The sequence below is a fragment of the Heptranchias perlo genome, chromosome 26 (assembly GCF_035084215.1).
Source record: "Heptranchias perlo isolate sHepPer1 chromosome 26, sHepPer1.hap1, whole genome shotgun sequence".
NCBI lineage: Eukaryota > Metazoa > Chordata > Chondrichthyes > Hexanchiformes > Hexanchidae > Heptranchias > Heptranchias perlo.
This window is the reverse complement of record NC_090350.1, coordinates 31,010,305-31,032,658: the sequence shown is the minus strand read 5'-3', so window position 1 is coordinate 31,032,658 and position 22,354 is coordinate 31,010,305. Positions and strand designations below refer to the sequence as shown.

Sequence of the window (22,354 nt, the reverse complement as noted above, 5' to 3'; positions counted from 1 at the left end):
CCCAAAAAGCTGTTTCAGATGTCAGGTTAAAGAAGAGATTCATAAATCTCCTGACAACTTCATCCTTCATTGCCAAGGTAATTGATAGTAATTTTAGTATTTAAAACAAATACTGAATTTATCAGAATTTGAATCCAAGTCAAATCCGTTTCCTGCTAGGTTGGAACTCTGCTCCCCCACCGGTCCAGCTGAAGTCAATTAACAGCTCAACCGCAGATCGAACCTGTGATCTTCATTGACCATTGTACCCTCTCCTTGATTTATAGTTTGCTATCTACTATGCTCCTACAACAAAAGAGAAAATGGGGGCAATTTTAACCTCATCGGGTGGCAAGACCACAGGATCGGAAGCAACGTTGGTTTTACACCCTGCCGAATATTACTCGCCATTGACTTCAATGGAGAGTAAAATCAGGCGAGGTGTAAAACCAACCAATCCAGTCAGTTCCCCAACTGGTGGGTTAGGTTAAAATTTCCCCAAATTTGTCTGCATGTGCACTGAAGATAACCACCAATGATGGCTGAGTGAGTAACTTTAGAGTTTTGTTTAGTGCTAAGTCATACTAGACAGGAAGGTTGCGGGTTTAATTCCTACTCTGCTAAATCATCTGATCTCAGCCAGGGCGAAAGGAGAGGTGCTAAAGTGTCATTAGCACCTTTGGTTTGGGGAGGTGGAAAGTCCGCTACAGCTCCAGTTTCGGATTGCTACTGGAAACTACACGGGTGAAGACAGGGATCAAATAGACTGCCAGAATTTGTTGTACGGGCTCACACACAAAATATGGTCACTTGGATGAGGTAGTTGACAGCTGCTGATGTCCACAAAAGCACAGCTGCACATTAAATCGGCATATTCAGGAGAGAAGGGGATAGGGAAAAACACCAGGTCAGGTGAGAACACTCCCTGCTGAAAATAACCAATGCAACGATAGCATCCGAGTGTATTAACATACACTAGTTTTCTCATACGCAGTGCAGATTAAGGCAGCTCATAAATACATTGTTTTAAGGATCATTTTAATCTGAGTTGAACACTTGTCTCTATAGCTGAAGATGTGCTGTGCTGTCTTTCCACTTGTACATTTGGTGTGAATGCAGCACAGTCACTTCAAAAAAAGTGGCTAAGCTTGCCTGCAAGTATAGACAAATTTACCAGCCTGTGTAATGATTGACTTAAAAAAACATTTTTAACGTGGCAATTTGCTTGCTACAGGTATTTGTGCTTTAGTCTGCTGTGTCAATTCAGGCATTAGGTAATAGCTGGCTTCTGTTGTGGTTAACAAAGCAAATCATGGCATCACATTAAGTACTTTGTGTGTGGGTGACAGGGAGGTGTAGTGAATGTTAGGTTTTAGAATTTTTTTTTCCCCCTCACGCCTCCCTCCAAATATGGCTCAATAGCCTGTTCTACCTCACACAAAGAGGTGGTGGTAGTGGAGAGAGGCTCACTTTAGGAGTGCAATGGGGAGAAAAATGCAAGACTGCATATATACTTATGCATCAGACAGATCTTGTGGCAAACAACTGGCATGGAAGAAAAAACAAATTTAGAATCACAGAAAGGTTATAGCACGGAAGGAGTCCATGCTGGCTCTTTGCAAGAGCAATCCAGCTAGTCCCACTCCCCCGCCCTATCCCCGTAGCCCTGCAAATTTTTTCCTTTCGAGTACTTATCCAGTTCCCTTTTAAAGGCCATGATTGAATCTACCTCCACCACCACCTCAGGCAGTGCATTCCAGATCCTAACCACTCACTGTGTAAAAAAGTTTTTCCTCATGTCACCTTTGGTTCTTTTGGCCAATCACCTTAAATCTATGTCCTCTGGTTCTTGATCCCTCTGCCAATGGGAGCAGTTTCTCTCTATCTACTCTGTCTAGACCCCTCATGATTTTGAATACCTCGATCAAATCTTCTCTCAACCTTCTCTGCCCTAATGAGAACAACCCCAGCTTCTCCAGTCTATCCACGTAACTAAAGAATAAATTCAAATTCAAAGCAGAAATAGAGAGTTTCCTAGAAGTGAAGGGAATTAGGGGTTACGGGGAGCGGGCAGGAAATTGGACATGAATTTAGATTTGAGGTTAGGATCAGATCAGCCATGATCTTATTAAATGGCGGAGCAGGCTCGAAGGGCCGATTGGCCTACTCCTGCTCCTATTTCTTATGTTCTTAAAGACCCGCATCCCTGGAATCATTCTAGTAAATCTCTTCTGCACCCTCTCCAAGGCCTTCACATCGGTGCCCAGAACTGGACACAATACTCCAGTTGTGTCTGAACCAGTGTTTTATAAAGGTTCATCATGACTTTCTTACTTTTGTAATCTGTGCCTCTGTTTATAAAGCCCAGGATCCCATATGCTTTTTTAACTACTTTCTTAACCTGCCCTGCCACCTTCAACGATTTGTGCACATATACCCCCAAGTCTCTCTGTTCCTGTACCCCTTTTAGAGTTGTGCCCTCTGGTTTATATTATCTCTCCTCATTCTTCCTACCAAAACGTATCACCTCGTATTTTTCTGCGTTAAATTTCATCTGCCACGTGTCCGCCCATTTCACCAGCCTGTCAATATCCTCTTCAAGTCCATCATTGTCCTCCTCGCTGTTCACTACACTTCCAAGTTTTGTCTCATCTGCAAATTTGGAAATTGTGCCCTGTACACCCAAGTCCAAGTCATTAACATATTAAGAAAAGCAGTGATCCCAGTACCGACCACTGGGGAACAACACTGTACACCTCCCTCCAGTCCGAAAAACAAACGTTCACCAGTACTTTCTGCTTCCATGCTGCTACAGCCCCTTTTATTCCATGGGCTTCAATCTTGATGACAAGCCTATTACGCGGCACATTATCAAACGTCTTTTGAAAGTCCATATACACCACATCAACCGCATTGCCCTCATCTACCCTCTCTGTTACCTCATCAAAAAACTCAGGTTAGTTAAACATGATTTGCTGTTGAACTTGAATTTATATAGTGTCTTTCACATCCTCTGGAAGCCCCAAAGCAAACCAAATAATTAGTTTTGAAGTGAAGTGACTGTAGTTTATGTAGGAAACACAGCAACCAATTTGCACAAAGTGCCTATGAATGGCAAATAAGACAAATGGCCAGTTGATCTGTTTTTTGTGGTGTTGGTTAAGCCAAGACGCCAGAAAACTCCCTGCGCTCTTCTGAATCTATGGGATGTTTTCATCCTGAACAGACAAATGGGGTTTCAGTTTCATGTTTAATCCAAAAGATGGCACCTCCACCAATGTGATATTCCCTCAGTACTTCACTGAAATGGTAGACTAGATTATGTACTCAAATCCTAGATTGAGGCTTGAACCCCACAACCTACTAACTCTGTAATGAGTGTTACCAACAAGGCCAAACTGACACCTAAACAGCAACAACAGGATTGTACTTTAAAAAAAAATTAAACCCAGAAAGAATCTTGCAAACAAGCTCTGATCCATCTCCCACTTACTTCCCCATTTCTCTTTGTAGATCTAGTCATATATCTATCCTTTGAATGTTAGCAATTCTCTTCTGTTGAATAGGTGTACCTTTCTGTCTGGTACCAGCTGTGGTTTTCTGACTGACTGTGGTTTTAAACTAACACATGCTACCTAACATATTGGGAACTGACCTAACGGCTGAACCTACCGCTCACTAACTTAGTGGTTTGAAACAATGGCCCAGATTTTCCAGAAAAAGGCGAGATTGATGATGTACACTGTAAATTTAGTTGTGTAGCGTGCAGATCGATAAACTCCTTCATATTTTCCTGCATTTCCAATGAGAATATACTGCAGTGAGTAGAGTGGCGAATCAGAAGCAGTGCATGCATCTGCCTGGTTCTCCTCGAGGTGCAGCAGCTGTAGTAGACAATGATTATAAAGCCCGATCTCTTCTCTGCTATCTCAGTGCAAGGATAATTCTTGGCCAACAGATTGCTGCTCTGCCAGCTCTTCTCAATGTCACCTTAGGCACGTCTCGTCAGTCACTCAAATCTGCACGATGAACTTGGGCGTCAAAAATTTGACGAGCTCACTGAGCTGGAAGTACTCGGCCTCTTTCAGCAGCCTCTGCTCCAGGAAGTGGTTAGGCATGACCAGCTGCTTGTCTCTGCGATAATTCAAACATGCCTGAAGAGGAATCCAACCTGGCCTACAACGCATGTTGAAGCCCATCAAGAGCAAGGCAGGTCAGCAACAACCCAAAACAGGCTTTGGAAGTGTTTTTATTACTAAAAGTGCAGCTATTTATAATTCTCCTTTAATATTTTTAGTTTTACAGAGGAATTTTTATTTACATATAAGCATATTGGTGTGAAAACTCATGCAGCAGCAAATAGATATGCCAGGCTATCCAATAGTTCCAATTCCAACTGCATAATCTATTCAACCTGCAGTAGACGTGTAAACATGAACTGTATTGTAGAATAGTTTACTGTGGGGTTTTAAAGTTGTTGTACCATCTTTTCTGTGGCACTGAACAGATGCAAAAGTACAGGGAACTGAGACACCAGACTGCAGAGACAAAATAAAATGGGCTCTTATGCTAAAAAGCAGCAAATAGAATGGTCGGTTCAATACACCACAGGGCGCTCAAACTAAGATAGTGAAAGGCAATGGGGTGAATTGAGGAGCAAGAGGAGTTGAAGGACTGGGCAGTGCTCGTGCAATAAACTAAGGACAGACACACAAAGGATATTTGTATGTATGATGGTGCTAAGAAGTTGAACTATGGAGAGAAATACTAAAAGTGCAGGGAGTGGAGCAACAGGAGAATTAGAATGCAAGAGCTGGAGGTTATCTTTAGGAATCTAAGCAACAGCCACACTGGTTTGAAGGTACAAAACAATTCATTTTACATATGACTATTCCAAAAATAGTTTTCTCTTTGCAGCATAAACAATAATTTGTTGCTATAACAATTTCTGGTAACAATCAAAATCCTGATATCTTCGCGAAATGGGAAGGGACAGAACTCCACATCAGCAGAGCGAGTTAACACAATATACAAGCACTGCTCTGACAAGCAATAATCCTTAAAATACATAATTCTTGGGATATTAATGTTTCAAAATGTAAATACTTTGGGGTTGGGAGTGTGGGGGCACAGAGAATTCTTTTCCTTCCTCCATCTCACCAGCAACGTGGCCCAAAGCCAACAAGGTTACCAATTAGATTTGGCTCTTCAATTTCAAAAGCATCTGAATCAAATCACGACACAGAGTGATATTCAACCACCTGGTGACACTTCTCGGGCTTTTGTTGGGAAATATCTGATTCATTCAAAGTAACAGGATTTTGCTGCAAGGTGGAGCTGGGCCTGGGACTTCTGATATTGGTAGCATCAGCTTATCAGTTAGCCATAAATGCCAGGAAACCGATCAGATGCATTTTTTCAAATTTTAATAAATTTCCCTACAATACCCTTGTGCCTGTTCACAGCTATGTAGAACATATAAAAGATCCACCATGCACAATGGTGGCCTTAAAAAGGAGTAGCAAACAACATTCACACTCTTGTAGGTTATAACTATCTAGAAAGGAGAAGGCTGATGGGTGACCGAATAGAGCTCTTTAAAATGAAGGGGTTTGAAGGCGGAGGGGGGTCCAAAACTAGGGGCCATAAATAAGATAGTCACTAATAAATCCAATAAAGAATTCAGGAGAAACTGCTTTACCCAGAGAGTGGTTAGAATGTGGAACTTGCTATCACATGGAGTAGTGGTGGCAAACAGCATAGATGCCTTTAAGGGGAAGAGAGATAAGTACAATAGGGAGAAAGGAATAGACTATACAGATAGGGTTAGATGAAGTAAGGTGAGAAGAGGCTCATGTGGAGCATAAACACTGGCACAGACCAGTTGGGCTGGATGGCCTGTTTCTGTGCTGTAAATTCTATACTGAGGGTTACCAAAGCCAATTGTATCATCCCATTGTCCTAATTGAGATCCCAACAGCCTGAGGTCAGCTGAAACCTAAAGATCAAACACGGGACCTTCCTAGTCTTTATAGTCACACTACATGAAATGCATTTAACTACTTTGGGGAAACTCACATTCAAAATATTGAAAGTAAATTATACATTTCATGTTATGACCTTACAATAGGCTAAAGAATATCATGTTTCTTCAAGTATCCCCTCCTACATCTACCCTGCTCCAAAGTTAGTGTTTGTGGAGGTTACCTCTTTGTTGACATACAGTAGGCTTTTATTTATTATACAATGCATCATATATTGACATTATAGACTTTCCAAATCTTTTTTCCTTTAAAGTTTTAGTTTGGGTTAAATAAAGTTCTTCAGTGGTGATGATTTACAATTTTTTTTAAAAAGTTAAGACGTTCTCTTGAAGATTCAGCTGCTAACTGCATTTCCCCCCTGTAAGCTACACATGGAAGTTCCAGGTTTGATCCTTGCTTTATTCCAGGTGAGCTCTCAGCCAGGGCAGTGGTAGGGGTGTTCTACTGATGGCCACACTGTGCCTGGCGGGTAATGAAGTTGGGGCAGGGGGCAAATCAGACTGGGCCACTGCTCCTGACCGTTAGCCAGAAATTCCCGCTAGAAAGTTTGTGAGGACAGAATACAGTTCAATTGCGGTGTCCTCAATGGTTGAAAAGTCTGTTTGTTTAGGCTCAAACATGAAAAATGGTCACTTCGGCGAGGTAACGGAGAGCAGCAGGCACCCATGTTGCCAGGATGAATCCGAGCGAGGTTAAGAAACTTTTATCACAGGCTAACTGTAAATGGGGTACAGAAAGTATACTCAGATAGAATGACGAGTTTACACAAAATAACGTGCCAATAATCTTTCTTTGTTTTTTAGGACTAGGTTTTTCTTATATTCCTAGCTAGAATCCTTATTCAGCAGGTTAGAACAATGAACTACAGACTTAAGTACCATGCCCTAGTTACACACGACAGGAATGGACCGGTTCCGATCAGCTGCAACCCAACCTTCGTTATGCAATATCTGTAAATGCAAACAAGAGTGACAATTGCTACTAACAAATTAAACCAGCCTCACGGGTTGCTTCTGCTGTGGGTACAGTAGCATAGTGGTTATGTTACTGGACTAGAAATCCAGAGGCCTGGACTAATAATTCGGAGTCATGAGTTCAAATCCCGCTATGGCAGCTGGGGAATTTAAAGTCAATTAATTAAATAAAATCTGGAATTAAAAGACGAGTATCAGTAATAGTGGCCATGAAACTACCAGATTGTCGTAAAAACCCATCTGGTTCACTAATGCCCTTTAGGGAAGGAAACCTGCCGTCCTTACCCGGTCTGGCCTATATGTGACTCCAGACCCACAGCAATGTGGTTGGTTCTTAATTGCCCTCTGAAATGGCCTAGCAAGCCACTCAGTTGTAAAATCTCGCTTAAAAAAAAGTCTTAAGAATAAAACCGGACGGACTACTAGGCACCAGACACGACAAAGGCAAACCAAGCCCAGTCGACCCTGCAAAGTCCTCCTCACTAACATCTGGGGACTTGTGCCAAAATTGGGAAAGCTGTTCCACAGACTAGTCAAGCAACAACCTGATGTAGCCATACTCACAGAATCATACCTTTCAGCCAACGTCCCAGACTCTTCTATCACCATCCCTGGTTATGTCCTGTCCCACTGGCAGGGCAGACCAACCAGAGGTGGCTGTACAGTGATATACAATCAGGAGGGAGTGGCCCTGGGAGTCCTCAACATTGACTCTGGACCCCATGAAATCTCATGACATCAGGTCAAACATGGGCAAGGAAACCTCCTGCTGATTACCACCCACCGCCCTCCCTCAGCTGATGAATCAGTCCTCCTCCACGTTGAACATCACTTGGAGGAAGCACTGAGGGTAGCAAGGGCATACAACGTACTCTGGGTGGGGGACTTCAATGTCCATCACCAAGAATGGCTTGGCAGCACCACTACTGACCGAGCTGGCCGAGTCCTGAAGGATATAGCTGCCAGATTGGGCCTGCGGCAGGTGGTGAGCAAACCAACACGAGAGAAACACTTACTTGACCTCGTCCTCACCAATCTACCTATCGCAAATGCATCTGTCCATGACAGTATTGGTAGGTGTGACCACCGCACAGTCCTCGTGGAAACGAAGTCCCGTCTTCGCACTGAGGATACCATCCAACTTGTTGTGTGGCACTACCACCGTGCTAACTGGGATAGATTCAGAACAGATCCAGCAGCTCAAAACTGGGCATCCATGAGATGCTGTGGGCCATCAGCAGCAGCAGAATTGTATTTCATCACAATCTGTAACCTCATGGCCCGGCATATTCCTCACTCTACCATTACCAACAAGCCAGGGGATCAACCCTGGTTCAATGAGGAGTGTAGAAGAGCATGCCAGGAGCAGCACCAGGCGTACCTAAAAATGAGATGCCAACCTGGTGAAGCTACAACTCAGGACTACATGCATGCTAAACAGCGGAAGCAACATGCTGCAGACAGAGCTAAGCGATTCCACAAACGACGGATCAGATCAAAGCTCTGCAGTCCTGCCACATCCAGTTGTGAATGGTGGTGGACAATTAAACAACTAATGGGAGGAAGAGGCTCTGCAAACATCCCCATCCTCAACGATGGTGGAGTCCAGCACGTGAGTGCAAAAGACAAGGCTGAAGCGTTTGCAACCATCTTCAGCCAGAAGTGCCGAGTGGATGATCCATCTCGGCCTCCTCCCGATATCCCCACCATCACAACAGCCAGTCTTTAGCCAATTCGATTCACTCCACGTGATATCAAGAAACGGCTGAGTGCACTGGATACAGCAAAGGATATGGGCCCCGACAACATCCCGGCTGTAGTGCTGAAGACTTGTGCTCCAGAACTAGCCACACCTCTAGCCAAGCTGTTCCAGTACAGCTACAACACTGGCATCTACCCGACAATGTGGAAAACTGCCCAGGAAAACTGTCCACAAAAAGCAGGACAAATCCAATCTGGCCAATTACCACCCGATCAGTCCATTCTCAATCATCAGCAAAGTGATGGAAGGTGTCGTCGACAGTGCTATCAAGCGGCACTTACTCACCAATAACCTGCTCACCAATGCACAGTTTGGGTTCCGCCAGGACCACTCGGCTCCAGACCTCATTACAGCCTTGGTCCAAACATGGACAAAAGAGCTGAATTCCAGAGGTGAGGTGAGAGTGACTGCCCTTGACATCAAGGCAGCATTTGACCGAGTGTGGCACCAAGGAGCTCTAGTCAAATTGAAGTCAATGGGAATCAGGGGGAAAACTCTCCAGTGCCTGGAGTCATACCCAGCACAAAGGAAGATGGTAGTGGTTGTTGGAGGCCAATCATCTCAGCCCTGGGGCATTGCTGCAGGAGTTCCTCAGGGAGTGTCCTAGGCCCAACCATCTTCAGCTGCTTCATCAATGACCTTCCCTCCATCATAAGGTCAGAAATGGGGATGTTCGCTGATGATAGCACAGTGTTCAGTTCCATTCGCAACCCCTCAGATAATGAAGCAGTCCGTGTCCGCATGCAGCAAGACCTGGACAACATCAGGGCTTGGGCTGATAAGTGGGAAGTAACATTCGTGCCAGATAAGTGCCAGGCAATGACCATCTCCAACAAGAGAGAGTCTAACCATCTCCCCTTGACATTCAACGGCATTACCATCACCGAATCCCCCACCAACATCCTGGGGGTCACCACTGACCAGAAACTTAACTCGACCAGCCACATAAATACTGTGGATACAAGAGCAGGTCAGAGGCTGGGTATTCTGCGGCGAGTGACTCACCTCCTGACTCCCCAAAGCCTTTCTACCATCTACAAGGCACAAGTTAGGAGTGTGATGGCATACTCTCCACTTGTCTGGATAAGTGCAGCTCCAACAACACTTAAGAAGCTCAACATCATCCAGGACAAAGCAGCCCGCTTGATTGGCACCCCACCCACCACCCTAAACATTCACTCCCTTCACCACCGGCGCACAGTGGTTGCAGTGTGTACCATCCACAGGATGCACTGCAGCAACTCACCACGGCTTCTTTGACAGCACCTCCCAAACCCGCAACCTCTACCAACTAGAAGGACAAGAGCAGCAGGTACACAGGAACAACACCACCTGCATGTTCCCCTCCAAGTCACACACCATCCCGACTTGGAAATATATCGCCGTTCCTTCATCGTCGCTGGGTCAAAATCCTGGAACTCCCTTCCTAACAGCACTGTGGGAGAACCTTCACTACACGGACTGCAGCGGTTCAAGAAGACGGCTCACCATCACTTTCTCAAGGGCAATTAGGGATGGGCAATAAATGCCCACATCCCATATAAAAAAAACATTACTGCCAAATTGGTCAATTTGTTTGACCAAATACAGCTCATTTTACAAAACGCTTTCTAATTATAATAAAGAAACCAAAAATCTAACTTGTGCCCCTGGAATTTATTCAATGATCAGCAAATCAACCCAATATGCAAGCTTCCTGCGATGTGCAGAACTCTGGCATCCAGCTCACATCTCAATGTTTTTAAAGTCAGTTTAATATCCCGTCTGTAGGGCCAAAGTGCCACCACCACTGGAGTGACATAAAGCTGCAGGGTGCTCAGTGTTTGCCTCGTCACATTGCAGGGCTGTTACAGAGCACTGGCAACAGTCTTGAAGCAACTGCATATGTGCAGCATTATTGCGTTCTTGCACATGCACAACTGCTCAAAGTCCTGCAAGCGATTCTACTTTTCCAGCCACTCACCTTCCTCTGTAACAGGCAAAGGTCTGCACAAAAAAAAGTGCTGCCGGGCCCAGCTTGTTGTTCCAGACAGCTGTATAAGCCAGCAATATTCAGTACTACAGGCAAATTGCTGGCCGAAAGGACTTTCTCCCTCAACATTTGGGAAGATCAGTGGTCAGGAGATTCAACTAACAAATGAGACTTCTGCTTCAATCCTGTTGCTGGTTGACTCCAAACCTAATCCACAATGGGGAGAACACAAAGCCCCTATCCCCCTACAATACTGTAGTTACTTCCATGCAATATGATTAAAGCAGAAGTACCCAGAATTAATGATCATCTCCATTAATGTGAGTTCTGCTCTTTCACAACACCAGGCTTACAAAATGCTCCAAACTAGTTCTGCCAATAGACATCAACACTCACTTAAAAATATTGGGGGAGAAACCCCACAAAGCTAGAAGAACTTGTTTACTTAAACTTTGCACATAGCTTACAGAAAGGTATTGTTTTCTTGGGCCTCTGAAGGAGTTATCAGAATCACACCCTCCCCCATGATACATGTCTGTACTCATATTTTGGGAAATTACACTCCTCAACCTGGAAGGAAGACTATGACATTTAATTATCGGTATCAGCTTAGCTAATTGCTAGCACTCTTGCAAGAGTCAGAAGGACATGGGTTCAAGCCCCACTCCAGACAATATAATCAACTAATTATCTTACCAGGGTATCCAGGCACAGGGAAGTAAGTCAACTTTCTCATCATCCATATTAAAATAAGGATGGAAATAAACTGCTGGTATGGCAAACGTGATTTGTGAAGCAGGCACTACAAGCCTTTTCCTCAATCAGCATTGGGTGGTCATTACTGCAGAGACTGTTTGACAAAGAACTTCTTCTAGATTATTTGCCTATTCATAGTCAACAATAAAAGACTAAATGTATATTGTGTTGTTTCAGTACAATACCATCAGCCTTCTGTGGAGCAGAAGGAAAAGTCCAATCAGGTGTATTTGGATTGGACCCTGCTTGTAGTGGCTGGTGCATGACCAAATTAGTTATTCTGGTGTCAGCTTTGGCTCAGTGGTAGCACGCTTGCCACGGAGTCAGAAAGTCAAGGGGTTAAGCCCCACTCCACGACTTGAGCACATAACCTAGGCTAAAATTTCATTAGAGTACCTATGGAATTCTGCATTGCTGGAAGCGCCATTTAGTTGGCACAGGGTCATGCCACTACTAGTGTTGTTTTCTTTAACCAATAGCTATTAGCCGATCTGATCATGAGTGCCCTTATTGACCCCCCCGCCCCCAACAATTGCTTGAGGATTTGCTCGGAGACGCATAGCAAACCGTAACATTCTTATAGATCTGCTAATATCTTTGTACTCCAACTTTACGAGAAACATTTTAGTTCCCCCCTGCAATCTTCCTCGCCATGCAAATATGCAAACATCAAAAGATGAGTACAATGGAGAATGTCACTGTTTAACAACACTGCACTGCAGTGGAGTTCCAGGTGGTGGTGGTGTTGGGACCATCAACAATTCCAATAAGCTCAACAGTGCCACCAGCAGAAACTTGGAATTATAGCAACTATTCAGAAGAGTAATGAGCAAACCTTTAGAAAAATAAAATTTGCTGATCTCAGCCAAGTTGACGACAAGAGGATCCCAAATGAGAGCTCCTGGACCAGAGCAGAAAAGTTCAAGCAAGCACCCACTCCTGATTGCTGATCAGTAACCTGTTAGAAGGCATGCACATTGAGGACAGACAGGATCTGGCTTAAGTGTGAATAATGTATCGGCATTTGTTGTCTGGGCTCACACACAAATAACCAATTGGGTGAGGTACGGGAGGGCTACCAGCATCCCTGAAATCTACTAACAGCCTGCATCTTTAGCAAAAGAGGAAATTGGAGATGGAAGGGGAAAATTCGTGGATTCAACAACAGAGAACCGCGGAGTGTTTCACAGGTCAATATATTACTCTCCTATTGTACAGGATTAGAAACTTGCATAAAGTTACAGTTAGTCATAAAAAGTGTTACCGCCCTGGGAGATTTAAACACAGTACTGTACAATAACTCTAATTTAACTAACTAGAATCATGAGGTTATGCCTTCCTTACTTGAAAAACTTGTTCACTTGTAATAGCCAGCACTCAATATTCTATGTAACTTGTAACCATTCAACAACAAAAAAAAGTATTTTTTAGCTGAAGGGGGAAACCAGTTGGCACTGCTGAAGGTCATTTCATCGATATTATGTCACACTAGTGGAAATTTTTATGACTATTTCTTCCACACAAGATGTAAAAAAGACATATGAAACCCACATAACATGGTTATATATTTCAGTCCTAAATATGAGCATGCAGTGGTGAATTTTAGCTTCCCTTGCTGGAATGAATATAGCTAAAAGATCCTGTGCACAATATTCCCATTACTATTTCTTCTTATCTTAAGAGTTGACCAGAAGGAGCTGCACTCAATTCTGCCCTACCCTTGGCAACCACGCAACTGTGGTCCAACAACAATTGTGCGGTTGCCTGGAGTAGTGGTAATTGAGGTTAGGAGTGGGAACTCTGGCTGTTTTTTCTCTCACCTCTTCATATCCAATTGTAACAGGCACACTGCTGTACCAATCCAGATCAGCTAATTCAGCTCAAACCAGCGATCGAACCTGGAAATTTCCTTGTCTGTATGACTCAGTATCACACAGATGGTGCATTATCCACTAAGTCATCAGCAGAATGGTATACTACATCTTATATCCTACAGTTACCACAGTGACTACACTTCAAAAGTACTTCATTGGCTGTAAAGCACTTTGGAATGTGTTGAGGTCATGAAAGGCACTATATAAATGCAAGTCTTTCTTTCTATTACAGTTTGAGTTCTCAGATTGCTTGCATGGTATGTAGCATACATAATACAGCATGACCTTTCGGAGTGGGACATAGATGACCCTGGAAATGAGCTTTGGTAGCTGGCAAAAATATTTGGGTGTCGTGCTGTTATTGCTTTTTATATTGTCAGTTGAAGTCTTGGCCACACAGTCACAGCTTTGCAACTTTCTACATTCGAGTGTTTGATCGGTTTCCCTTTTGAACAAAAATACATTTTTCAAGAGTTTACTCTCTTTATAACAGACAATTAATGTACAGTTGAATAAAAACTAACATGCCATCCCAGAGTAGCAGGATGCATAATGGCGATGACAGCTCATCTTGAACGCACTCTAGCTTTTGTTTCTATTAAATCCAATACCATTACCAAGACATCACTGCCATTCAAGGAAGGAACCCATTCCAATCAGTTATTTTGTTCATAAAGTTTAATAATTAGCTCTTGATTAATGCACATGTGGAAAACAATTGTCACGCATGCATGCAATATTCCAGCAATGTCACAAGGAAATCAGTAACTAATGAGAAATCAAATTCTTAGGCATCATCCACAAGATTTTCCTAAAAAGTGCTGCAAATGCTTTTAAGGTCAACTCGAAGATAAACAGAATTATGCAATTAGCAAGTTCTGGGTTTATTTCAGTTGTGAGAATATAATTCACCCATCCCAGTGAGGCTCAAACTTATGGGTCTTGCACACTTCTGAAATAAACATGAATGGCAGCGAGAGGTTAGTTTTCAAAGTTAGCAAGAGACAGAAATTAATATCAGCCTCCTTCACACTCCAAAAGCAAGTCCCAGATCTTTCCAATTCTTAACTGATACAGAAGACTCTATTCCACAGTGTCTACAAATTAAAGTCATCAATGGCTTTAATAAGTTTACCATGTGGTTTGGTACTGAGCCATACAGACCAGGAGGTCATCATCATCTTTTGATGAGATCTATCTGTGCAAGTTAGCTGATCCCAACCAGGATAGCAGTTGGGGTGCTACAACTGTCCTCAATGTGCCTGGGCTGGGGAGGAGATAAAACAACCAAGATTTCTCCTCTGAACCATTTCCCAGTAGCTCCGGTGGAAAGTGCACAGGTGTGGATATCATGCAAAAGGAATGGCAACGCAATGCCCTCCACCATCATATAACTTACTGATAATCATGATCTAGAATGACTGCTTGAATTAGGTACTGGAGGGTGCCCACAAAATCATACCCCAGCACGAGTTAGCATCTTCAGGACAGGAGATGCGTGTTTGCGTGTGCGTAGAAGTTAGACGCAAGACCTGGCTGAACATACCTCTGACAATTCTGCCATTTGTTTGGTTTGTTATTGGACTAGCGATCGGATAACATTTGTATTTCTTACCCGATTATATGTGCAGGTATTTCTGGAAACAAACTCCTTTGCTGAAGGCACTGATTCATACAGGGCTATTGTTCCATGGTACCAGCCAGCTGCTGGTACCTCACCCAAATGGTTATCATTCTCTATCGTGTCAACAGCCTATTAGCTAAATGGAGGGAATCATAGTTGAGTCTGATCTCATCCTCACTCAATGTCCATACACACACTTTCCATCGGATAAACGATCTTAGATACTGGAGACTGATCATGAACAAGAACCGAAGCTGATACTTCCTCACCCAAGTTGGGAACATGGAGGCCAATTTTACTCATCAGACCCACAATAAACCCAGGACCTTTGTGCTCTGTTGAAGGCATTTATTTGTCATACAATTCTATTGGCTGGTTTGATAGTGAAGTAATTTGGAGTTACATGAAATGTTAGCCAACCAGAATAAAAGGGAAATTCTAAATCATTTTAGGAAGGGAAAGAGCACAACGCATAGCGACACAATGTCACACAAGTGGTGCAATGCCATCAGTGAGACACCAACTGAATAATTCTATACTGTGTTCATGAATAAAGGATAGACAAATTTTTCAGTAACAATTTACCATTGGAAATGGTTAAATATTGATGTTTTGGTACTGGATGTTTTTGACTAAGAGGTTAGGTCCCTTCAACAATTTGTGGCCAATCTTAATGACACGCAAAGAAAACCAACAATGTGCAGCTCCATCGAGACATCAATGGTAGCATAACCATCTGAGTACATATTAGCAAATTTGTGTCACATCCAAGCATGTCAGATGTGTGAATATGGAAACCTACTACATGACTGAATTTTCATCATGAAATAACTAGAAACCAAGCCAATGATGCATGCAGTGTACATTCAGAAATTTTTGAACATTTAAATAAAAGTCAAATAGAAGAACCATTGGCACAGTATGGGACAATGCCATATTAAATCAAACTGGAGGGACCAGAGTTGGCTGTGACCAAGACATCGACATAGGACCCAACAGGAATAGTGGAGGGCAATTAAACAACTAACAGGAGGAGGCAGCTCCATGTACATCCCCATCCACAATGATGGTGGAGTCCAACACGAGTGCAAAAGGCAAGGTTAAAGCGTTCAAAACCTTCAGCCAGAAGTGCCGAGTGGATGATCCTTCTCGGCCTCTTCCATAGGTCACCACCATCACAGATGCCAGTCTTCAGCCAATTTGATTCACTCCACGGGATAAAGAAACGGCTGAGTGTAATGGACATAGCAAAGGCTATGTGCCCCAACATGTAGCACTGGAGACCTGTGCTCCAGAAATAGCCATGTTTCTAACCAAGCTGATCCAGTATAGCTGCAACACAGGCATCTACCCAACAATGTGGAAAATTGCCTAGGTATAACCTGTCAACTAAAAACAGGACAAATCCAACCTGGCCAATTACTACTCTATCAGCCTACTCTCAATTATGAGCAGAGATGGAATGAGTCATCAACCATTATCAACCTGAAAATGTACATACTCACCAATAACCTGCTCACCGAGGGTTCTGCCAGGACCACTCTGTTCCCGACCTCATTGCAGCCTTGGTCCAAACACGGACACAAGAGCTGAATTCCAGAGGTGAGGCGAGATCAAAGGCATCAAGGCAGCATTCAGCCGTTTGTGACACCAAGGAGCCCTAGTAAAACTAGTCAATGGAGATCAGGGGGAAAAACTCTCCAGTGGCTGGAGTCATACCTGACACAAGGAAGATGGTTGTGGCTGTTGAAGGCCAATGATTTCCGCCCTAGGATATAATTACAAGAGTTCCTCGGGTTAACGTCCTAGATCCAAGTATATGCAGCTGCTGCATCACTGACCTTCCCTCCATCATAAGGTTGGAAGTGGGGCTGTTCGCTAATGATTGCAGTGTTCAGCACCACTGGCAATACCTCAGATAATGATGCAACCCATGGAACACATCCAGGTTTGGGCTGATGTGTGGTACAAATGTCACTTGCCACTTAAGTGCCAGGCAATGACTATGTGCAACAAGAGAGTGCCCACCCATCTCCCCTTGACATTCAGTGGCATTACTATCGCTGAATTCCCCCTCAACATCCTGGGAGTCACCGTTGACCAGAAACTTAAATGGACCAGCTACATCAATGTCATGGCTAATGGAGCAGGTCAGAAGCTGGTATTCAGCGGTGAGTGGCTCACTTCCCGACTCCCCAAAGCCTCTCCGCCACCTACAAAACACAAGTCAGGAGTGTGATGAAATACTTTCCACTTGGCTAGTTAGGTGTAGCTGCAACAACACTCAAGAAGCTTGACACCATCCAGGACAAAGCAGTCTCCTTGCTCAGCAGCCCATCTACCAGCTGAAACATCTACTCCCTCCACCTCAAGCATGCAGTGGCTGCAGATAGTGTACCTATCTATAGGATGCGCTGCAGCGAACCACCAAGACTTCTGTGTCAGCAACCTCCACCTAGAAGCACAAAGGCAGCAGGTGCATGGGAACACCATCACGTCCACGTTCCTCTCCAAGTCACACACCATCCTGACTTGGACATCTATCGCCATTCCAAATCCTGGAACTCCCTACCGAATAGCATTGCGAGTGCACCTTCACCACATGGACTGCAGCAGTTCAAGGCGGCGACTCACCACCACCTTCTCAGGGCAACTAGGTTTGGGTAATAAATCCCAGACTTGCCAGTGATGCCCATATCCAGAGAATGAATTTTAAAAAAAAACTGATACACACACGGCCTGGCAGACACCTTCTAATTCCCTTTGGAGGCTGCTCCTATTGCCTGACATCAGGTCAACAACCTCTTTGAAGAGTGCCACAGGATCTTTTAAATCCAACTGAGGGGGCAGACAGGGCCTTGATTTAATGTCCCATCTGAAAGACAGCACCTATGACAGTGCAGCACTCCCTCAGTACTGCACTGAAGTGTCAGCCTGGATCAGTGGGGCTTGAGCCCATGACCTTCTGACTCACTGACCGCTGAGCCAAGGCTGACACTAGAATAACTAATTTAGTGGCTGGTTCATGACTACAAGCAGAGTCCAACCCAAATAAAACCGATTGGACTTTTCCCTTCTGCTCTACAGGAGGCTGATGGTATTATTGTTCTCAATATGCCTTTAGTCTTACATTTTTGACTATGAATTGGCAAATAATCTGGAAAAAGTTATTTGTCAAGCAGTCTCTGCAGTAATGAGCAACCAATCATAGTGCCTCCTTGACAAATCACTTTTGCCATAACAGCAGCTTGTTTCCATCTTCATTTAATACAGATGACAAGAAAGTTGACTCATTTCCCTGCCTGGATGCCCTGGTAAGATAATTAGTTGATTATACCGTCTTCACCAAAATGTATGATAAACCTACTCACTCATATCATTTACTTCAATTATAATTTGCTGCACAAACCACCAGGATTCTTAGTGTTACAAAATTCCAAGCTATCCTGCTAGAACATTACACAACTTAAGCAGAAATGAAGAAAATAAATTGCATTTCCTCTGAACAGTGCCATTCCTGTAAGATACCCTCCCTCAGGCAGGAGGTAGGTCAACATTAAAAACCCAAGCTTCCCAGAATGTAGCTCCTGCCTCCTACCATACTGCTTGAAATTATTAGTTCAAGTCACTCTTATTCGCATGGCCATATAAAGACATGACATTGATGACATCCATTTAGCTTCTCTGATTAACCGATCTCAACTGGGACAGCAATTATGATTGGCCTCAACCCTCCTGCGCTGTGATGATGGATGGGATAAAATCAGCTAAAGTTTTCATTGACCAATGCTAGTTAGTGACCGAAGCAAGAAAGTGCATGGATGAAGGCAGGACTGGGATGCCCTCCTATGTTGTTCATCCTACCAATACTAACAATTACACATACATAAAGCCTAACTACTTGGATGAGGTACAAGGTTGTTATCACCCAATGAATATCACCTCCAAACTACCCAGTACCTTTTAGGAGAGGAAGGGAGAAAATTGAAAAAGAAAACTTGATTTACATTTCGAGGGAGAAATGGCAGAATGGGAACAATATCACCTGCACGTTCCCCTCCAAGTCACACACCATCCCAACTTGGAAATATATCGCCGTTCCTTCATCGTCGCTGGGTCAAAATCCTGTAACTCCCTTCCTAACAGCACTGTGGGAGAACCTTCAACACACGGACTGCAGTGGTTCAAGAAGGCAGCTCATCACCACCTTCTCAAGGGCAATTAATGCTGGCCTTGCCAGCGACGCCCACATCCCATGAACGAATAAAAAAATATACAACTGATTGACATCAACGTGGTCCCCTCCCCTTTTCCTCCAGCATCCACAAAAAATGAAATGAACACAAAGATAAACAAAGCATTGACAAAGATCCCTTGCTGCAATACCCAGACATTGTGCATCAAAACAGAATATTGGATTACCAAATATGGTAAAGCTCAGAATGGGCTGTGGAAGATAGGTCTTTTAAAGAATGTTTTGATCCAAATAAAATGTGTTCATTCTAGCTAAGTTATATATACACACACAAGTTCTTAATATAGGCTTAATTGTTAAAAAAGGGGATATATGTATATTACCTTTCATTCATATCATTGTTAGAATGCTTTAGAACATCTGAACTCATCCAGGGAGCAGACATTTTTAATAGTACTCCTCCCACTGAGACAAGAAGTTCCACTCCAATGGGAGCAACTAGTGCAATTGAGAGAATCAATGAACAGAACTGCCTCTTTAAAGACTACAAGGAAATGTAATAGATAATGCTTTCCCTTTAATAGGATAAATAGCTACGAGGATGCTAAATGGAGGCACCAAACTTGAGGCTGTACAATGTTGTACCAGGAACTGAAAGCCTATAATTACAATTGTAAACAATTTTACAACACCAAGTTATAGTCCAGCAATTTTATTTTAAATTCACAAGCTTTCGGAGATTTTCTCCTTCCTCAGGCAAATGTGCCTGAGGAAGGAGAAAATCTCCGAAAGCTTGTGAATTTAAAATAAAATTGCTGGACTATAACTTGGTGTTGTAAAATTGTTTACAATTGTCAACCCCAGTCCATCACCGGCATCTCCACATCATGCCTATAATTACAGTTAGTCCAGTCATCCTTTTTAGTTCCATGACTGGAATTAGTTTCTAGTTTTCCCCTCCAATAGCCCTTTCGCAAACTCTTATTTTTAAAAAAATAAAGAATGGTCAATGCAACAGAGTTCTTCACTGTTGACTTCATGAAATAAGTTGCTGAGAGGGGAGAGAAACCATAGCAGCAGAAGCAAGAGCTGCTGGATTCTTGTAAATCCTACATTCGATCTTGTGTCATAGTATCACATTGCATTGCAATTCAACCTTGCGTCTAATTTTAATTTTTCTCAGTTACACAGCCAGCTTTTGGAAATCGCATGATTTTCCATCCTTACCATCCAACAATTTAGTAGGGCAACCCTGACATACGCCCAAATGATACTAGCGAACGTTTCAAGAAGAGCCAAGAGTGCAAGTCATTTCGCAAAACAGCCTTGTAAACAGAGGTGGGCGTGATACTTAATCTGTAAAACCAGATGTTCTTTAACTTTAAGAAACACGCCGAAAACTACCACTGCAGTAGTTAAAATATATTTCTTGCATTATGAGCTGTCCCTGGTGGTCTATGAAGATTTGCTTTATACATCATAACCTTCCTAGGTACGAATTTCGACAATGAGAGAGACAGGAACAGTGAGGAAACAGTTTGTTGGGAGACTCAATGTTAATACAAACGCGAACATTTATACAGCTGGTGAGATCGTGAATCTATTTTTTCGCCCCACTTACCAGCACAGTTTGGAGAATGTGGGCGCTCTTCTCACGGATGTCGTCAAAGGGGCAACTTTTGGAGAGTCTCATTAGGAGGAGCAGCAGTGTGTGCACCTCGGGCGGCGGGTCATCATTTGCCGGCTCACCGCGGTCACCTTCCCGCTCGCATTTTGCCGGGCACCGCTTGTCAATCCAACTCAGGACCGTGCAGGCGGTGTTCTCCATCGCCGCCGCTCGGTTCTCTTCCTCCCGGCTCCGCATCATATCGGTCCATTTCCTAATGTCGCAACCCTGGCTTTGATCTAAGGTCGCTGCTCCCCCGCCACCGGAATCCCCCTGGTCCAGCGACATTGTAATCGGTTGCGTCCCAGAGCTAAGAGGCAGTCGGGCAGCTGGGCTCCAGTGAGATGCAATGGGGAATAATGGTTCATTCACTGCCTTTGCAGGCGTCGTTGCTTCATCTGGGAACTGCGGCGGAAACATGAAACTTTAATTTTCTTTTTGCATTTCTCTTAAATGACTTACTTCCCCTGCAGCAGCTTTTGCATGCACACCTATCACAATTTTACCCAAACATACTTGGCCAATTGTCCCTATTTTTGCGATGACCGAACTGCATCAAAACAAAATTTTTTAAAAAAAAACACAGTCCTTCGCCGGGAAAACGCAGCTGATGCAACTTTTTAAGACTAATCTAATAAAAAGCATAGGACGAGTGAGTGGATCTGCGCATGCCTGGCTCGGCGCGGCGCACTCTGGGAGTTGTAGTTCGTGTCCTCGCCGCGGGCCACGGAAAGCGGACGCGGGGGGGACTACACCTCCCGGCGGGCACCGCGCCCGCCGCACCTGAAGGACCCGCCCACCGCACGAGTCGACCAATCAGAGCCCTTCCGGTGATAAAGGAAGCCGCTGGTCCTCAGTGTGTTGATCCGATTAAAAGGTGCGCATCGCAGTGAGATTAGCGCAGCAAAAGGGGCAACCTGGCGCATCCAGCGGAAAAGAGATGCGTTTGCACAAAAAAAAAATATGTCCCTCTCCTCCAGTGCATTAAATCAGCACAAGCAATAACTTAAGAGTTTACCCAGCATTTGAAGTAGAATTACTGACCCTTGCAATAGGCGATGGAAAATTATTTCTGTGTTTGATTAACCCAAATTTGTGAGACGACTTCTTTTTTTTTACTTTGGGCAGTGCCTTTTTGTAATGCTACTTAATAATGCTTTTTTTTTCCAAATAAACGCTTGTAAGGAGCGAATTTCTTTCAAACGGCACTCCTTTTGTTTCATACATTAAATACTAATATTCTGCAAACTTCTGAAGACAAGGAGTTTCAGAATTGAATTAGAAACGGAAGAACTTAAGAAATAGGAGCAGGAGTGGGCCATACTCCTCAAGCCTGCTCCACCATTCACTAAGATCATGGTCGATCTTTGACTTCAACTCCACTTTCCTGCCCGATCCCCATATCCTTTGATTTCCCCAGAGTCCAAAAATCTATTGATCTGAGCCTTGAACAATGACTCAGCATCCACAGCCCTCTGGCATAGAGAATTCCAAAGATTCACAACTCT

The 22,354-nt window shown here is 43.6% G+C and overlaps 1 protein-coding gene across 3 annotated transcripts in view; it reads right to left on the bottom strand.

The window, feature by feature from the left end:
- The window catches only part of LOC137342647 (sestrin-1-like), a 57,401-nt gene extending 35,962 nt beyond the window's left edge, over positions 1-21,439 (bottom strand). Inside the window, exons 1-2 of one of the 3 annotated variants that reach the window (XM_068006700.1) lie at positions 21,363-21,439; positions 20,802-21,251 (exon numbers count right to left, since the gene is read on the bottom strand). In XM_068006700.1, the coding sequence (XP_067862801.1) occupies positions 20,802-21,134 (333 nt within the window). In that variant the 5' untranslated portion in view covers positions 21,135-21,251; positions 21,363-21,439. Of the gene's footprint in view, positions 1-20,801 lie in introns of all 3 variants that reach the window. The other 2 variants (XM_068006698.1, XM_068006699.1) reach the window with 2 other exon arrangements.
- Between the last annotated feature and the right edge of the window lie 915 nt (positions 21,440-22,354).